This window comes from Mytilus californianus, unplaced genomic scaffold, assembly GCF_021869535.1.
Source record: "Mytilus californianus isolate M0D057914Y unplaced genomic scaffold, xbMytCali1.0.p SCAF_24, whole genome shotgun sequence".
Classification (NCBI taxonomy): domain Eukaryota; kingdom Metazoa; phylum Mollusca; class Bivalvia; order Mytilida; family Mytilidae; genus Mytilus; species Mytilus californianus.
The window spans coordinates 6,207,751-6,228,684 of NW_026262673.1; the positions used below are offsets into that span (position 1 = coordinate 6,207,751).

Below are 20,934 nucleotides of genomic sequence, written 5' to 3' on the forward strand. Positions count from 1 at the left end.
GTTATACAAATTATAAATGAAACCATTCCAAATGGTGCTATGAATCAGTTTCCGGACTTGTTAATGGCTCCGGTAAACTTATACTATAAATGACCAATTTAATAATATAACTCTATTCTTTTAGATTAATATCTGAAGTCATTTAACTACACAAGGTCATGTTTTTTTTCTGACTGTTAATGACGTTTTAACACTTAATCCATTGGATGTTGGACGTGTATTGATTAATATTTTAGTCTTAGACATTTTTTATTAGTTGTTATTGACCTTTAACTAGCTTTCAGTAACTGCGAGGACTCTCAGATCTGTACTTTCTTTTGTTTTTTTGTTATGTTTTTGTTATGTTCTTCGTATCGAACTGGTGAGTTGAGCCTTTTTCAACTGATTTTGATAGTTTGTACTTTTACACAAATGTTCCCGGTTATATATTATATAAGCCTTTTATAGCTTATTATGCGGTGTGGGTTTTGCTCATTGTTGAAGGCTGTATATAATTGTTAACTTTTGTCAGTTGGTCCCTGTTGAAGAGTTGCCTAATAAGCAATCATACCACATCTTTTTTATATTTATATATGCCATGCTCAACTAAATTGAAGTAAGTACTACAAAACAAAACAAACAAAACAAAACAAAACAAAGCAAAGCAAAACGAAACAAAACTAGCCTGAACAAAAACAGAAGATACAATCAAATCAAATATTGTTAAATGAAATCAACTACAAAGCTATAGATATATGAATTTAAAAGGCTTTCGAAATATTTGACACGCCAAAATGTTGTCTGAATTCTCGCATCGCAAAGCACAACTTCTGGATTTATTTATATCGGGGTTATATTGGATGAAGTTGTCTCAAATTTAATAAATGTATCAGGCACTTGACTAATACAGGAAGTCCTAATTTACATTAGAATATTTACCTAATTGCATACTTCCAAATCTTTAACAAGAAAGTCACAACTCAGTATGGAGACAAACAATTGTATGTCACAAAGACATCTATGACATAACCATGGTTTCATTTTGTAGTTTTTGTTAGGCTGAAGATTAATCAGAGTAATACTTTAAATATTCGAATAATAATATTGGTGTCAAGGTTTAATTAAAATCAATTTAAGTATTCGCTATATAACTATTTGATACAAACCTTTGTGATCAGGCAGTTTGTAATCCATGTCGGTAAAACATTTCTGGTTTGACCATAATTCCTTTATATATTCATACTCCTTTTTAAAATAAACACTAAATATGTAAAGATTGGTTAGGCCAATTCATTATAAAGCAAAGCAGTACAGTATCAAGTTAAATATGTAAAGATTGGTTAGGCCAATTCATTATAAAGCAAAGCAGTACAGTATCAAGTTAAATATGTAAAGATTGGTTAGGCCAATTCATTATAAAATAAAGCAGTACAGTATCAAGTTAAATATGTAAAGATTGGTTAGGCCAATTCATTATAAAGTAAAGCAGTACAGTATCAAGTTAAATATGTAAAGATTGGTTAGGCCAATTCATTATAAAGCAAAGCAGTACAGTATCAAGTTAAATATGTAAAGATTGGTTAGGCCAATTCATTATAAAGTAAAGCAGTACATTATCAAGTTAAATATGTAAAGATTGGTTAGGCCAATTCATTATAAAGTAAAGCAGTACAGTATCAAGTTAAATATGTAAAGATCGGTTAGGTCAATTCATTATAAAGTAAAGCAGTACAGTATCAAGTTAAATATGTAAAGATTGGTTAGGTCAATTCATTATAAAGTAAAGCAGTACAGTATCAAGTTAAATATATAAGTCAATTCATTATAAAGTAAAGCAGTACAGTATCAAGTTAAATATGTAAAGATTGGTTTGGCCAATTCATTATAAAGCAAAGCAGTACAGTATCAAGTTAAATATGTAAAGATTGGTTAGGCCAATTCATTATAAAGCAAAGCAGTACAGTATCAAGTTAAATATGTAAAGATTGGTTAGGCCAATTCATTATAAAGTAAAGCAGTACAGTATCAAGTTAAATATGTAAAGATTGGTTAGGCCAATTCATTATAAAGTAAAGCAGTACAGTATCAAGTTAAATATGTAAAGATTGGTTAGGTCAATTCATTATAAAGTAAAGCAGTACAGTATCAAGTTAAATATGTAAAGATTGGTTAGGTCAATTCATTATAAAGTAAAGCAGTACAGTATCAAGTTAAATATATGAGTCAATTCATTATAAAGTAAAGCAGTACAGTATCAAGTTAAATATATGAGTCAATTTATTATATGCATATTTGTCTCAGTTCTTTTATTTATTTGTTCAGTGTTCGGTGCATATTTGTCTCAAGTTCTTTTTACCCACAGCTGATTTATTTGAAAGCCTGTTGTGTGATTCATATGGGGAACACCGGATGTAGGTGTTAATGAAGATGTTTTTTATTCACGCATATAACTAATTGATAATTATTTCATTCTTTTTGTACACTGTTAACAACATTAGAACCTTCACCTCCTCATATATGTATTCTAGAGCACTCTTCAGATCGATTGGCCATTTTATGTACTTTTTTGGAATATTCCACTCCCCTTTCTTCAAAAGGTACATGAACAATGCAGTATGATTGTATGCATGTATTTCTTTCTGAAACATAAAATTCATGCCATGTTATTGAAACATAAGTAAAATATAAAATAACAATCATTAAAAATCGAATTTTTTGTGAGTTTTCTTTCCAACTAACTAAATGAAAAAAAAATAACCAGTGCTGACATAGAAAATAAAACATATACAAGAATGAACCCTTTGACGTGCAGAGCATGTCCTACTCGTAATTCAAAGTATCGGATAACATGAAGTAACTGTTTGACAGATCCGCAAAATGCTCATACGTTACAACTCATCACTGCAAAGCTCCTGGCCAAATATAAAGTCATAATGTTTAGTAGTCCCACCGCAAAAAATGTGGCATTAAATTCAATCGACAATTCGTTTGCAGTCAATTTAGTATTGTTCAGTAGCGTTTCAGACATTCAGCATGATGTTGATGGGTACAGGTAAGGAACAACTTCTAAACAATCTGAACATGGACTGAACAGATCTTAATTGACTGCAAGCAATTTGTCTAACATCACTGAATTTGCTGCGTTGGATAAGTTTGAAAATTATATTAAAGAATGAAAATGTCTTTACGACTTATTGTTCGGTCTTCCAATTATAAAAAAAAAGATGTGCTATGATTGTCAATGAGACAACCTTCCACCAGAGATAAGATGACGTAGAAGTTAAAAACTATTGGTCACCATACATTCCTCAACAATGAGCAAAACCCATACCGCATTGAGCTGTTCAGATCAAAATTGTATTACAATTCTACCAAAAAACATTCCTCAGATGTTCATTAGACGAAAGTCGGACATCGGTATCAGCATATATTTTTATTTTTTTATTTTGTCTAATACGTCTAAATTAGTGTTCAAACGTCGAAAAAGTAAAACCAACAAAAATACCGCTCAAAGATAAATTTGAAACGGAACGTCCTTTATCAAATAGCAAAAATAACAGTTCAAGCACACCAAACGAATGGAAAACAACTGTCGTATTCCTAACTTGGTACAGGCATTACCTTATGTAAAAAATGATGGATTAAACCTGGTTTTATAGCTAGCTAGACCTCTTAATTGTATGACAGTCGCATAAAATTCCATTATATTGACAAAAATGTGTGAACAAAACAAAGAGACATCATAGGCAAAAATGTAAAACATTGGGATACAGCATTCAACACCGTGTTATAATCGTAAACACTATAAAAACAAACAATCATTTCAACAAAGAAAAACAAAATGACAAATAGACAAAGCACATAAGCAAAAATGAAAGACAAGAATACATTGTGTGCAAAATAGCAAAATCTTAACCAAAATAGCATCATTTTAGGATCTTTTAACTACAATTTACACAATGTTTTTTTTTACAATATGTTAATATTTAAAAAAAATAGCATTTAGGGGTACAGCTCATATATCACTTGACTAAAAATATGCGTAAAATGAACATTATACGTCAGTATATGAACGGCAACAGGTTTATGTCGTGAAAGTGAAATCACAGATAACCTTTCTGCACTAAAGAGACAACTTGATATCAAGATGTTTCTGAATCAAAATGATAAACATAATTTTGTTATGCGTGACTAAGATAACTATTTTTGCAACTAATAAATAATGGTTTATATCATACCTCCACCTTTTTAGAGGATATTTATATTATTTCTCTGAGAAATACAACTTACAAATGTTTGCTCTGCTAAATCCTCGTCCATATAAACTAGAAATATAAGATAACACAATTTATACATAGATATACATTGTTATTGACCACTTAAATTTTGTAAGTTATATTTGAGGTATATTCCAAAAGACTTTGAAAGATACGGTGGGCAGTAAACACAAATACCAAATCATTTACAAACATTTTAGACTAAAATAAACATTTTTTCCAAACAGGCCATGAGTAGCTTTGATCAATTTCAGGACGAACCTATCTCTTAGTTCGTATCTATTTGACACAGAAAATAAGCCAACAGATGTACAATTTATAATGAGCAGTTTTTTTTTTTAACTTCCATTAATCTTTAATGACAATTTGGTATTAATGATATGTATATTTATGGTTGAATGAATACTTTTACTTGTTCAAAGTTTGAATTGTATCAAGAAATTGACAATACATTCTTGAAAACGGGTTGCTGCAAACAGAGAAGCTGTTGAACAAAGGGTTCCATGTGTTAAGTGGTAGTCATCCCTGTGAATATTTTACTTGCACTTTACGAAGATGTCTGACCGTTACGAAACAAGTTGTCGCAAATGAAAACGGACATGTTACAACGATCGTGGCCTTCCATGTTTTTGCCATGGCGTTGTCTGTTTCTCTTTAAATTATTTGTTTCGACTGTCTGATGTGTACCAACGCCTCTTTTTTTTTTTTTATTTCATGTGAAATAAGTCTGTAAACCTAAATTAATTCCTTAAACTGGAGTCATTCAAATCCAAATTGTGTATTAATACCTTATTGTGGAAATATACCTCTAATAAGCATCTGACAAACGATAATATCAAAGTCACACCAGTTTTCCGAAATAACATTATCAGACGGAAAATCATCCGTCACTGATTTTGTTTTCTTTAAACGCCATTCACTTTCAGTATCTGTTTTGTATTCTGTAAAACTCTGATCAACGTCTTCCGGCCATAAAACACTAACATCGGACATGTCGTTCTGGTATACATAAAATGGTAAATGTAGGAGTTAAACTAAAACATAATCATGACGAGAACCCAATGTTTTGTTCTTTCTTCTGAGTTCCAAAGTTTGTTTTGTTTTTTTCGTTTTTTGACATTCGTTGATAAAGCCGTACTACATTCCATGATTTGATTTCATAACTTTATTATGGGAAACATTCCGAAATGTGTCAAATTTGTTTCAAAACATAAAAATTGAGATTCAACAACATAAAAAAAAAGAAAAAGTTGGTTGCCAATATGGTGTATTGACAGAAATTATCCATCTGACAGTGAGAACTTAGTTTACACCAATTTAACCACTGACTAGTTGTTTTACTTCTATCGATAATTTGTAAAATATTCTGATTTTAATTTATTAGTATCTAAGACTAATTATTTTAACGTAAACTCAAACAAAAACATCATAAATTTATTGTTAAAAATATTGAGAGAATTACTTTTTTTAACATGAATATAAAATTTAAGTATATTCACGTATCGGAATAAATATCTTTTGTATGATTTGTTCAATTCAGTGAAATTTAAACACATTCAAATATATTTGTGAAATTTAAATTTCTTATGTATTTATGCATTCTTTGCGAAATGCAAACTAAGATCATTTTTTAAATGTTGTTCTTAGCAATACAATATTTTACCTTTAATCGAATAATAGGTATCTGCATCTTTTGGCTCTTCCAATTGTTTCCAATGGGTATAATGACAGGTACAACGTACAATCCAAAGAAATCTTTTATCAGCCAAAGAAAGAATTGAAACAAATTTTATAATAAAAAAAACCATAAGAATAGATAAATAGATTATCATAGATATATTCATAATGAGAATAGTAATAATACAAACTTAAATCAAAGTAACCGCATCGTACATACGTGGTATGTGACTATTCGTAGATTATGTGCCTTTACTGTAAGTCTAAACAGCATCATAATACCATGTTAATGTCTAATATTAAAATGCGTTTACCTTCTGTCACACTAGACAAAACTTAAAAACAAAAATAAAAAAATAAAACAAAGTCCCAGTCATTTAACCTCTCACTGAAATTCAAGATAACTCCTATATGTCATAGAAGTGAGAGGTCACGAACATGACAGTTGTGTTCCATTCGTTTGATGTGTTTGAGCTTTTGATTTTGTCATTTTATAAAGAACGTTCTTTTTTGAATTTCTTTGGAGTTCGGTATTTTTTGTTATTTAACTTTTTCCTAACAATGGTTGAATTTTATTAGTTGCGTTTTTAAGTATCACGTATACGTTGACTAATTTATTTGATGGCACTGCGGTTGTAATTTTATTTACACTAAGCATTCAATATATCATAACTATATCTTGGAGGTATACGCAATATCTATCTTTTAAACATTCTTTATTAAGTAGTAATCAATGTATCACTCATTAAGGATATCAGGCTTATAATTTAGTACGCAATACGACTTCGCCTACCAAACCCCCAAAAATGTTTATTTAGATTTAGCCACGCCCCTTTTACTGAAAAAACATTAATGTTTTGATAAATAAACATGTCATACAACTGTTAATATTTAAGTCATATTTAGAAAAAAGGGTAGTTATTTGTTAGATAACATACATTCTGCAATTTCATTAAAGTAATCCATTTCGTTTCCTGGTTTCCATGATCCATTGATGTCCACTCTTTCGAATCTACGAAATCCTTGTTTTACAAGTTCCTAAGAAAATATTGAAATCCATATATTATGTATCATTGGTATCATTCAACGGGATTGAGACCCAACATTTACAAACTCTTATGTGGTTACATACATTTATGATTAACAATGTATAATGAATTAAAATAATAATCATGCAAAATACATATTCAACGATTGCACATTTTTTTTATTGAACATAAGTACCTCAACGTACCATAATTATTGCTTTATCTGTCTTGTAGTGGATAAAAGCAATATCGTTAGAATCACAGATCAGTAAAACTCTTGTTCCTACAAAATGACAAGGCAATTTGGTCTGTCCTGAAAGAACGTGAAAAGAAAACAATTTATACATTTGTGGCGACCAAAGCGCTTCTCCTAATTGGCGTTAATCAGGATCGCACATACCCCAAAAATGTTTAACTACCGGAACACGTGATCAACTAGCTGACGAACCGATGCAAATCAAAACAAAGAAATCTTAGGTCAACCTCGACTGGGGGTAAAGAACCTTACTTTGTTAATAATTTTTCAATTGATAATTTAAAAACAAAAGTGTGTTATGAATCATGTCAGCACCTAAGCAGCGACTACATCGACGTAATATCTAAAACACTACAAATATTCCTACTCTTATTCCCCTCTCAAACCGTTGCTAAGGGACGTCTCAAGTTTTGTCATGAATTGATACTTCATATACTCTCTTTTCAATATGTTTCTCCGTGCTTGAGGTGTATGCTTCTATGTTTTTTAACATTTTTACCTTTTATGTTTGTTTGTTTTCCTCACACATTGCTGTCAACATAATTGAAATCTATGCGACTGTCATACAAGTGAGAGGTTTAGGTAATTATAAAACCAGGTTTATTCTACCATTTTCTAAATAAGGAAATGTCTTTACCAAATCAGGAATATGACAGTTGTTTTCAATTCGTTTGATGTGTTTGAGCTTTTAATTTTGCCATTTGATAAAGGACTTTCCGTTTTGAATTTTTCTGACGATGACTTCTCTCATATATGTGCTCGTTAGTATTTCCGCTATCGGCCATTTTGTTGATGGAATTGGTATACAGTTCGCAATATACATGTACATACGTCATTTTTTCCAAACTTCTAAAATATATCTCGTGTGCCTCGTTGTTGAATAAATGTTTGTATAGGATCTGCAGGCTAAGAGCAATTGTTGGAAATTTATGTATATACTATATACAAAAAAAGAAGATGTGGTATGTTTGTCAATGAGACAACTCTCCATATGAGACCAAATGACACAGAAATGTCTGGTTTCTTGGCCAGATATATATATAATTGATCATTTGTTTATGTTTCTCCATGTTTATATTCACCAATGCACAGTAGTTGTGTCTTGCAATGAATTCTGATCAAATCGGTGCTAGGAACCGTCTTAAACTTTAGGGAAGCGATAGTATATTGGAGATTATATCCAAATAGTATGCACATTTCCAAAAAAATGTTCCCCTCCGCTTTCAACCAGAGTTGCCGAGGATGACGAACTTAAAGCAGCAAAGATGAAATATCTTGCCTCTCGGGTGACTATTATCCAAGCGTTTCTTTAAGCGAATTCCTTCGAAAGAAAAAATTGTATAATCGATGGCAAGGTATTGGTGCTTAATATAAAATCATAAGATCCAAAATAAGAGAAATTAAAAATATTTTTTTCCCAGGAAATCCGGTATCTTTTATTTTGTTTCTTTTTTCTTTGAATTTTTCGATATTCTATTCCACAGATGGGTTTCTGCTGGCGATTGCTATTTTCGCACTTTGAGAAAAAATAAAAACTGTTGCGATTAAAATTCATTATTGGCGAAAGATTTTGCGAATAAATAATAACCGTTTGACTACGTCTATATTGTTGATTGTTTTCAGTTTTTTCGGACTTCTTCCCTGATCAGACGATACTGGGATTTCACCTTGAACTTGTCGCGCGTTACGATTGTGAAAGAAAATCAATAATCAGCTGATTGCACTTTTTAGCTATCGGTAACAATGGACTATTTAAAAAAAAAAGGGTGTTGATTGTGGATTTAATGAAATTGTGTGGTTAAATGGCGTTATATGTCACCTTAAGGATAGTTTTAAAACTTTGATAGAAATAATTATTTTGAAGTGGGTACTTAGCAATCGTTATAGGGATGCACGTGTTTTATTTGAATCATAGTTTTACATCTCAACTTTTTCTTTAAACGATGGCCAAGAACAGAAAACTGTTTAAATGAAGAAAAATGTTCAAAAGTTAGAAAATCTTTGACCTTATAGTCTTTTTCCTTGAACTTTGATAGAAGTAATTGTTTTGTAGTAGGTACTTCACATTCTTTTTTGCAACGCACGTGTTTGAAGCATAGTTTTACGTCTCAACTTTTTCTTTTAACGATGGTCCGGAAAAGAAATCTGTTGTTATGAAGAAAAATCTCTGACTTTAGTCTTCGTCCTTCAACTAGACGGAAAGTATCCGATAGACTTATTGAAAATGAATACAGTGTTCCCAGAAGTCAAAAATGATGATTTTATGATTTATATTGCAATTTCATAGTATCTTTAAAAAAAGTAAATATTTGTAATTGTTGAGTGTTTATTTGTTACAACGTAGACAGATTAAACAAAATATATGTAGAATCAGAGATTGTATTACATGTCTCCGCTAGAATTATAATAGATTAGACAACAATGCTGTAAAATGATTTTTTGTGTAACAAAGAAGAAAAAAATTTAAACGATAAAATATGTTTATGAAAGTGGCGAAAAATATATTATTTTGGCGAAAGAGGTGGACAAACTAAAAATTGAATCAGGTGAAACCCTGCCTTACAGTGTCATAAAATACCATTATATATTTGATATGAGCATCTTATCTTAAGGCAGTGTACTTGGTGGTAATGTTGACATCATATTAAATAATTGTATCTAATATTAAAGAAATCGAAAATAATTTCAAGAACTCCGGATTTTTCATAAATTTTTAGACCTTTATTCCTAAAAAGCTGTAAAATACCGTTACATTTTTATCTGACTGAATATATCAAGACACAGTACTTGGTGGTTACATTGAATTTTCACTTAATAAGCAAATTTGTAGATGCAATATCAGAGAAAATGTAAAAAAATACAGAAATCTGTTGTCTTTAATAATTCTTTTAATTTGTTTCCTCGAAATGCACGTGTATTGATTTGAATAGGTTATCTTCATGTGTTTTTGTATCAAAGATATCACATATACTAGTTAATGAAGTACTCTTTTATAAAAGTGTTATTTTCATTCGCGAAGAAGGTGACTACATCCCCCAACCCTACCCCCCAAAAAAACTCCAAAAAACCGGAAAGGACTACCAATATGACTAAGGAACATGTAGTTCCCTGTGCACCTGTACACTTAGTGTGGTTGGAGACATTTAAACACTAATAGATGACTCCCTACAAAACATTTTAAAATCATTGCCTTTGATTCACATGACATTGTTTTTTTTTCAATTTGTAATTTGTTCTAATAATTAAGAAAGCTTTGCATATACTTACTTGCAAAAGATATGACTTCTTCCATTAGTTTCAATCTGTCATCTACTTCTCGATTAGCAAATATGAGACACGTCAACGGTTTGTGTAACTTTCGTTTGTCTCCAAACCGCAACGATTCCCAACAGATCACCTCAATCTATAAATAAAAGTTCTATGATGCAATAAATTGGAAGAGAAAATTGATTATTAAAAACATATGCTGAAGATTATGATGACGATGAATATATTGCAATATGATCGTATCTGATATACATTGTTTGGAAAGCGCTAGTAGTAAAAAGTAAAACATTAGTTACTAGGCAGTCAATTATCAATGCTTAATCTGCATTGTAGACTGTTTTCTAAGAACTATTTTTTCTATCTTTGATGATATATAAGTCATTATTACATTTTATCAAAAATACCAAACTCCAAGCTTAATGTCCATATAACTTGACAAAACCAAACGCTCGACTATATTAAACAACGGAACGAAAGGAAAACAACAGTCATATTCCTGCCTTGAAACAAGCATTTTCGGATGAAAATAGTGGGTTTAACCTGGTTTAGTAGCTAGCTAAACCTTCCACTTTATCAACAAAATTGGATTAGCAACCCAAACAGACATAATTTGTTATCGTGACAACAAACGGGATCCAGCAGCCAAGTCACGTATTCCTATATATATAAGTTTTAGGATTTGTGCAACGATATTGATAAAAGATAAAGATATAAAAAAGATGGAATGAAATCGTATTGACAGATATTTCGGACCAACAAAAAGCCTTCATCAGTGTCAGTCCCTTCTCAAAATGTGATATAACAATGAGTTCTGTGTGTGTTAATAGAGCTCACACATTCATACAGGTGATCTTGTACTATGTCAAATTAAGTAGACGTGAACGGGTATCTTTGACATTACTGGATGTGTATTTTGTTAACCTACAATGTTTTACCATTAAGAACGTATGGGTCTAAAACGTGCGTGAAGAATTTCAACGAATCGTTTATGCTATATGAATTTGTTGCATTAGTTTAAAATGATTTTAAGTTTTTATCATGTTATCTAGTTGATGAATTTTTATTTGTAAATAAGTATTTTCGCTTTAAACTAAAGTTTTAGTAAATTGAAGGACTTCATGTCTGATTAAAAACAATTATATATATATATATTATAATATTTGAATAGCTCTTGCCGCGATAAAGCCGTTTTGTGCTGATGAGGCGTAAAGCAATCATCAATCAATCAATCAATTTAACCAGACAGACTCTACAAGAACATGGTATATTGAACTAAGTTTTTGGTTTTATAGCAATACAATTTTTATTTCATGTTTTTCATTACATATTTTACGTAACGATGATTTTGTGAATTTTGCTTTCATTTTCTATGTTACATTTTCATTTTAAAACTATAAATTCATGACCCGCAGAACGGATGGTGCTCATTTTTGCCTCATTGTCTTCTCTGTAAGGTTGTACTTTGTGTCATATTACTTTTATTTATATTGTCTTACATATACCGCGTCGGCCTTTTTTTCATGATTTGATGACAAAATGGGCAGGTTAAATTTACACTGTGTATAATTTTTGCTGAATGAGAAATACACGCGAAAAAATAACTATATCGTATTGATAAAGATGTAAACAACATAAACTTGTGTAACTGACAAGAAATCGAATACAAATAAATATGACTAATACAAACAAAAATACACATAATTCAGAGAACTTTTATGGAACGTAAATTATGTGCATTGGAGCATGCTTAAACTTGAAGGTTTTGATCATTACAGATATACAAAAATCCATGTAAATGTGAATTATTTTCATCTTATTTTTACATTACATGCAAAATGTTCGGATTATGACACAAATCAATAGATTAACATTCTCCATTTCCATTCTCATTCCCCATTTCCATTCTCAATTTTATTTAACATGTCACTGATTGCTGCGTTGTCAAAAGGTGTTGAATGTATGATTAATCGATATAATTATTATGAAAACAGAGATCTTAATTAAGTATGCTCATTCTTCAGATCCGTCGAAGAACACAAAAGACTCGGTAATTTACAGTATAATGTATGAAACTGTCGAACAACGATAAATCTTTCAATTTGCAGTGAAATTTACGCGGGGTTAAATTTTCGTGTTTTTTAGTAGCTGCGAATAAAGCGAAAATTAATCACACGCGAAAAAAACCCGATATACGGTACATCCAGTTGTCATTTTTATTCTCAGGACTATCATTTAAGATTACCAACAGACTTTAAAATTGTATTTTAATCAAATGCAGGATTTATAACATTCGTTTTCGGTGAACATTATTAAGAAACAACAAAACCTCTACCTTTTTCTGTGCGAATCCATCTCCGAACTCAACTATACACATACCACAATCGCCTAGAAATATAAAGATTAATCAACTAAAACACGTGTATATTATGTAAATATTCTTGAGGACTCTTTGTAGGTGGTAAAGTGAATCCAAACAGTTAAGAAAATGACTTCAATGTACTTTATAATATTTCATTATAAAAAATAACAAAAACAAATTACAACTAGTATGAATAGCTTGAATTTTCATAAAAAGTAAAATAACAAAAATACCGAACTCCAATAAAATTTCAAAACGGAAAGTCCCTTATCAAATGGCAAAATTAAAAGCTCAAACACATCAAACGAATGGAAAACAACTGATATATTCCTGAATTAGTACAGGCATTTTCCTTGTGTAGAATGGTGGATTAAACCTGGTAATATTGCTAGCTAAACCTCTTACTTATATGACAGTCGCATAGAACTCAATGGAATTGCCAACAAAATGTGTGAGCAAAACAACCAGACAAAATAGATATACATGTCAAAAATTGGGGTACAGCAGTCAATATTGTGGTCTAATCGCAATCACTATAAAAAAAGCAACTCTGTCAACAAAGAAAAACAAAATGGACTATAGATACTCTATAGACAAAGTACATAAGCAAAAATGAAAGACAAGAATACAAATATGACCATACCACAATAATACAATGTAGGGATGTATAAATACCGAGCCACGCCAAAAGGATATTATCAAAAATGGACTAAACAGTAAAGGTTTAAAATATACAAAGACACATAAAAAGAACAATGTTACACGTAATTGAGATGATAAACAACGTCAGTAACTAGAATCTACACTTCAAGACCATCATGTATTATTTGTGAAGGTGAAAAGGAATATTTATCAACAAGGTCTTGGTATCTTCCGATGGATTTTTTTTTGAAAAAGGACGCGACATTCTTTGACATCAACCTGATTCCTTACTTTTCTGCTCAGCCACTGGTGACGTTTTATAAACTGAGTAGCAGCTGTAAGCTCTTGAATACCGAATGAGTTGGGAAATGTATATTCCATATGCGTTGAAGTTTGTAAATTGCTGTTAAGATGGGAGAAATTTATAGTTTCGAAATTGAAATCGTCTCGTTTGTCATAGACTTTCCACAAATGTAAGAAGTATGTAAGTCAAAATATAACAGGCAGTCTACTGTTCCTAGTGTTGTAATTTACTAAGTTTGTACGGAAACTTCAACTTTTGATGATAATTAAAAATTGCAAATGTTTCTTCAGTATTGTAATTATATAAACTGTCCACAGTGGCTTTCATCCTAATCTTGAATTATAAATATCCTTTCATATTTTTTATAATCCATTTTGAATTTTCGTAAAATGCAGTTTGGTTTGCTTATATACTACAATACATTTGCCCAATCAATTATGCTTTATTTACAATTGGAAATGTTCCTCTAGAACATATATTATTGTTAAGTTACTCTTTTGAAATAAAACTTTGTAAAGAATAACACTGTTTGAACCCTTCAGTACAAATAAGTCAAAGACTTTTGTAATGTATCAAATCACTTTGTCCAATCTCTTGGACAATTAACAAAGCACATCATATTCCATTTTTTAATATAATACCGATTTAAAAGAGAGGCGAAAGATAACAAAAAAACATTCAAACTCACAAGTTGAAAATAAACCGAACACGCCATGGCAAAAAAAAGAAAAAGCCACACAGACAAAAAACAGTACACAAATCACAACTTAGAAAACTAAAGACTGAGCAACACAAACCCCAACAAAAACTGGGGGTGATCTCATGTGATCCGGAATTGTAAGCAGATCCTGCTCCACATGTGGCACCCTTCGTGTTGCTAATGTCAGTACAAAACAAGTGATACGTCTAATTCGGTATGTCATATTCGGGGAAAAGGGGCCGAGATTGTAGTTACGACAATTGGAACATATCTGTAGGGCAGTCTTGGTTTAAAAGCTTCCTTGTGAGCAGCAACCCTCTAACAAGGAAATCATGATAGGAAATACAACCCTGGAATATCGTATCAACTGGGAGATATATACTCCGTATGCAGTTGCTGCTGGAATGTTGCTGCATAAAATTGGAAAGTTCACAATTGGGAAGCTGAAATCATCTCTTGGGTCGCAGAAAATCCCGCTGACGGAAGGACAAGAACTTGCAAGCGCAATCTAAATATATTGTTGCTGTTTATTTTCATATGCTAGTAGTGTAATATAACCATGTAAAGCTATTGTCTTCTCAGGTCAATTAAAAATCTCATATAAAAGTGAAAAACATTTTCATCATGTAAGGTCAATTAAAAAGATGAAATGCCGAGATGTATCATTGCCATGTCACTTTATAGCATCTACTGTGTTTCAGAATAGTCGGACAAAGAAAGATGTCAATCTAAATGGTTGAAAGCTCAGAGAAATAGAGTAAGTATATAATTGCAATTCAAACCCACCATATATTTATAATATATATGAGTATATCCAATACCTTCAATATACTGTCTTTTTAAATCTGTAATTTTGTAACCATAGAAGGTTTTACAATGTAATATCCTCCCACCAACACTTTTATGGCCTTGAATTTCCTGTTAAAAATAAATAAGCTTAAACATTACAAAAAGCTGTTAAAACAATTTCAATACTTTTTTTCTGACAGCACACTTGTATGGCCTTGAATTTCCTGTTTAAAATATATAAGCTTAAACATTACAACATAAGGCTATTAAAACAACATAAATACTTATTTTTTTATCAGAGACATTCAGAAGGGTCAACAATCTCCATAGTTTATGAGAACATATTATTAAAAAGGTCAAGGTTTTATCTATATCTACTGAATTCTGTTGATGAAAATTTTCTACAAATGATGAAAATTCAAATGGGCAACGTTGTGTTGCATTTATTTATTACAGCACATCTAAGGACACACTTCTATCTGTTACCAAATTAGGAATATTCTCCTTTACTGAATTTCTCTCTGAATCGTAAATCCAACTTATTTTAAATTTAAGCTTAAAAGTACGAACAAGGGTCACAATATACTAGTATAACGTTTGTTATGGCTTTTGTGTAACACCAAAGTTACAACATAAAATTACACCAAAAGTTAAGCAATAATTGAATTTATTGAAAAAAAATTGGTCTTGATTATATTTTGTTGAGAGAATTTCTACATCATATATGACAAGAAATTAAAAGAAGTTTTTTCAATATAAAGTTGGTAAAACCAATCAATGTATGTCTTTGTACACTTGGTTTATTTATAAGTTGAAGGTTTTAAATACCAAGTCCTCTTATATATTGTAATTTTATGGTTTATTTTTTAGTGATTGTGCTAATGATTAGTTAAATAAGTCCTATCCAACTGATTGTAACAGGTTGTTATTATGTTGTGCAATTACAACGGTCTTGCAGGTAAGTAAGAGTGGAGCCCTCACATACAATTTACACTCGGCTAAACAATGTATGTGCCTGACCTAGGAGACTGTTAATCTGTGGTTGACGTCCTATTTATTTTCTGTCCCATGATACTGTTATTTTGCGGTTAACGTCCTATTTATGTGTCTGTCTTAAGATATTGTTATTTTATGGTTGACGTGTGTAGCTGTATGCAATCTTCTATTTTGTTTATACCTTTTGTATTAATGAACCATATTTTTCTTTTGAATTGTTTCATTCCGTCATATCTTTAATTCAGGCAGCAAAAATGATTTAACAAATACCATTTAACAACACGTTATTCTACTATGTTAATATTATTAGCTCATGGACTGACGCAGCCAAAGAAACATAACAATACAATGCTCAGGTCTATACATGAATGAATAGTTTGGTAATGTGGTTCATCTATGAGTTCAGTCGTCCATTTGTAGTCAGTCCTGTACTAAATAAAAATTAAAGAGATGTGGTATGATTGCAAAAGAGACTACTCTCCACCAGGGATTAAAAAACAAAGAAGCTAACAATTATAGATCATCGTAAGGCCTTCAACAATGAGCAAGACCCATACAGCCTTGTAAGCTATAAAAAGCACTGAAATGACAAATATAAAACAAATCAAACGAGAAAACTAATGGCCTGATAACCGATTAGAATAGTCAATCCGTCAGACGCTAGATAGAAATAAGTGGTAAAGTCTTTCCGTTAGACGATAGAAAAAAATGAATACCAGGAATGGTTCTTTCATTGCTGAAAGTCAATCCGTCAGACGATAGAATAAATGATGGCCAGGAATGGTTGAAATGTTTTAAAGTATTTAGTATTACCCAGGTTGGGAAAAAAGTGCCTGAACATCATTTGTATTTAAATTGACTAAATAACTATTGTTTTATTTAAAGTTTTGATATTTCAAAGATATTTAGGGTGGGATGTACTTACCAAGTTCTTTGTTTTTCGACGACCCTCATCTTCAGATTCCGATTCCTGGAAAAGACATACATGCATCTCTATCAAGACGGTGCGTGAAAACTTTGGAAATAAATGATATGAAATAACCCCATATCTATTGATCATCTGTAATATCTTTAACGGTACAAATCTTATTGTACCAGATGTGCATTTTGAAAAATAATGTCCCTTTGGTGAGGTTTGAGCCAAAAATATTTCGTAATCGAAAATCTGTTACGAACGTTTAAGAGATAACTTGATGCAGTTTAATGAAATAGTTTATTTTAAGGCAAACAGTAGACAATATAGTTTTACTTCAAAGAAATTCCCGATAGAGATGGTTTTTCTTTACTTATATTAAAAGGATATCTCTCTCCTGTTAACATTAAACAATATAGTAAAATTTCTATTAAATATTGCAAATCTATTTTGGTTTAAAAAAATACGAAGGAGATAAATCACAAAACCCCTACAAATGAACTTTAAAGCTATATGTTTTATGACTTATCATTATATTAGTATGCAGAAGTTTGGTCACTTGTTCAATAATTTTTCGCTCAATTTGTTTATTTAAAGAACTATTTTTTTTAAATTATAATAACGATTTCATTTCTGTTTTTCTAAGAGACAAATGAATGTTGAATGTTAAATGCACGTGGTGCGTCACTAAATTGTACAGATAAACATGTGATTACTAAGGAAAGAGGCGTTATTTTTATTGTGCATTTATTTGTATATTTTAAGATAATGACAACATGTTAGGTCGTCGCTATGGAACTGAGTGTGCATATTATTATAGAGGACTTGACATCATCCCCGTTTTTTTGTAGGACTCGTGTTACTCAATCGTTAGATTTGTATGCGGTGGTTGTCTTTTCGCCATAGTTAAAGTCGTATGTTTGTCTTCTGCTTGTAAGTTTAAATATCCCTTTAGTATCGTCTGCTTCTCTGTTTAAACTACCATGGACATGACGTATTCAGTTGTTGAACCAGCACGTACTTTTATACATTTTATTTCTGCTGTAACATTTAATTCGTTATGGGCTTCCTTGGAGTTTACATAAAAAAACATAAAAAAACGAATTTGAATAAAATGTTCACCATACCGATTTGGTAATCCAGTCTGTATCCGTCGAACCAGGCATTAATTCTATAACTTCTGAAACAAATCAAACCAAAACCTTAAAATGTTGTTTTTCATTTTAGCCATGCGATGTTTTCTCTTCGACTTATACGAATTTTGACTGACACTTTGTTTCTCCCGATTTTTTCCTTTATTCATAATTGTGCCTTCTAAAAGATTTAAGCTATTATCACATTGATAAAATCACTTGCCTCTTAAACATATCGTTATGTTTAATGGATTATGTTCGAACATACTTTGGTTTACAATCATGAGCCTTTAAAAATAGTTGTTGGCTAATTTTATTTTGCCAAAATGTATCTGTTTCGATGTTATTTTAACAATGTATGATGTCAATAGCTATAGGTTGTTAAATATATCTTATACGTTGGTTAACTAAATTATCACAAAAGAAAAACAAGTAGGCATAAAAAAAAACAAGAAGTAATATAACAAAAATAACATAAATAACGAACTCCAAGGGAAATTCAAATCGAAAAGTCCCTTATCAAATGGCAAAATCAAAACAGCAAACACATCAAACGAATTGAAAACAACTGTCGTATTCCTGACTTGGTACAGGCATTTCGTAATGTCGAAAATTTTGGTTTAAACCTGGTTTATAGCTAGTTAAACCTCTCACTGACTATCATATAAAATTCCATTATATTGACAACAATGTGTGTACAAAACAAACACACATAATAGGTTAAAATGTCAACAATAGGGGTACAGCAGTCAACATTGTGTTATATAATCTTAATCAATATAAAAACAAACAAAAATGTCAACAAAGAAAAACATGGCATATAGACAAAGCACATAAGCAAAAATGAAAGATTGGAAATACAAAAAGGGCTACAGCACAACAACAAACGAACAAAAGAACAAACCAATTACAGAATAGAAACACATAAGAATGTTACTCTACGGAAGAAAATTAAAAGAAAAATAACAATAGATTGAATACATAGTTATCGATTGATACAGTGTAGCCTTTGAAAAATATTACATATTTTGATATAAAAAAAAATGAAATGTATAGAAATTTACACCAACATTTTGTATAAATATTGTTTTTTTCTTCCTTTCCTCCATATATCAAATTTTTTTAACATTATGGACAAAATAAGACTATTTTTTTCACTAAACAACCGATTAGTTACATTAGATATTTCGGAAAACGTTATTTCGAAAATATGTCGTTTTTCTTTTGTATTTTTGTGCGCACCATTGGTGGTAATGCCTTATTTTAAACACTCGTCGGTAAATTCAATATTTAAGTAACTTACAATGAAGAAATATTAACTATTTTTTCAATGATTGATCCACTATAATTGCATTTTTTTTTTAAATTTCATTTCGAAGACTGGTTGAGCAGCCATACACCGTATTTAAGCGAAGGTCTAACATTAGAATAGAGAATGGAAACGCGGAATGTGTCAAAAAGACAACAACCCGACCAAATAGCATAAAACAGTCCAGGGCCCCCAATGGGTCATCAACGTAGCGCGAAAATTCCCAACCCGAGGGCGGGCTTCAGCTGATCCCTGAATTAACTTACTTATGTAATGGTCGACGCTTTTATATTTCTGAAAGTTAACAAGTGCGCATTAAAGTAATGTCCGATAAAAAATTAATGTTACCGGACATCGTTATTGTTATGACTCAATGTAATCGTTGGATTAATTTACAATTAACAATTAACATCAACATCAACATCATTGCATATGACGTCCATTTGATGTATACTGATATATATATATATATGTTATCTGGCATATATATGTTGTCTTAAACATATATGTTGTCTTGGATATGTATGTTGTCTTGGATACATATATTTCTTGGATATATATGTTGTCTTGGATATACATGTTGTCTAGGATATATATGTTGTCTAGGATGTATGATTTTATTAGTTTTTGGCTATGAACTAGCTTTCAGTAACTGAATAATCTTAGATTGGTACTTTGTTTCTTTATAAAAATATTAAAATGAGGGAAGTATAACCGCAAATCCAATAAGAAACTAATCAGAAAATAATGAAGTAGACGTTAGTAAGGGAATATAAGGAGATGAGGTATGATTGCCAATGAGACAACTATCTACAGGAGTTCAAATGAAGTTGATGTAAGCAATTGTAGGCAATCATACGGCCCTCTACACAAAGTGTTTTTTTAAAGTTTTTTTAATCTGTGTATCGATATGAGTCAGGTCTTTTATAAAAGATATTTTTTAGGGGGGCGGGGCTTTTATTATTTTATCGATAGTTGCTTTATTGACATTCATCCCATTAACTTTTATTTCAGTTTATATACAACTTACCAGCCATCACGCTGAAACTTCTAAGTCCAATTTTGCTTCAACCAGATGTTATGATGATGCAGACCACAAATATGATAGTTATTGTTAAATCTCATATGAAAAGATACATGTATAAAATTAAGAATGCATGACAATTAAAACTACCAATTGTGAATCTTAATATTCAATACTTTTAGTACAATCTCAAAAAATTAAAGCATATTTCGTAATAAGTAATAAAAAAAAAGCATTCTATACACATTTGATCATGCGTCCGTATATTTAAACATGCATTG

At 30.9% G+C, this 20,934-nt stretch overlaps 1 protein-coding gene across 1 annotated transcript; it reads right to left on the minus strand.

The window, feature by feature from the left end:
* Positions 1-585: 585 nt before the first annotated feature.
* On the minus strand, positions 586-20,837 carry LOC127732381 (uncharacterized). Its single transcript, XM_052241414.1, has 14 exons — positions 20,660-20,837; positions 18,315-18,367; positions 17,200-17,244; positions 15,311-15,407; positions 12,817-12,869; positions 10,485-10,620; positions 7,168-7,274; positions 6,872-6,971; positions 5,920-6,011; positions 5,063-5,255; positions 4,270-4,304; positions 2,487-2,618; positions 1,146-1,224; positions 586-602 (listed from the first exon to the last, which is right to left on the minus strand). The coding sequence occupies exons 1-14, from the start codon at positions 20,664-20,666 to the stop codon at positions 586-588; spliced, it is 1,146 nt and encodes a 381-aa protein (XP_052097374.1). The 5' UTR covers positions 20,667-20,837.
* Positions 20,838-20,934: the final 97 nt, after the last annotated feature.

Coding starts and splice junctions, on each gene's coding strand:
- LOC127732381 (XM_052241414.1), bottom strand. Junction 17,245..18,314: donor CAGACTGGATTACCAAATCG/GTATGGTGAACA, acceptor TGTCTTTTCCAG/GAATCGGAATCTGAAGATGA. Junction 4,305..5,062: donor TTGTCAGATGCTTATTAGAG/GTATATTTCCAC, acceptor TTATATTTCTAG/TTTATATGGACGAGGATTTA.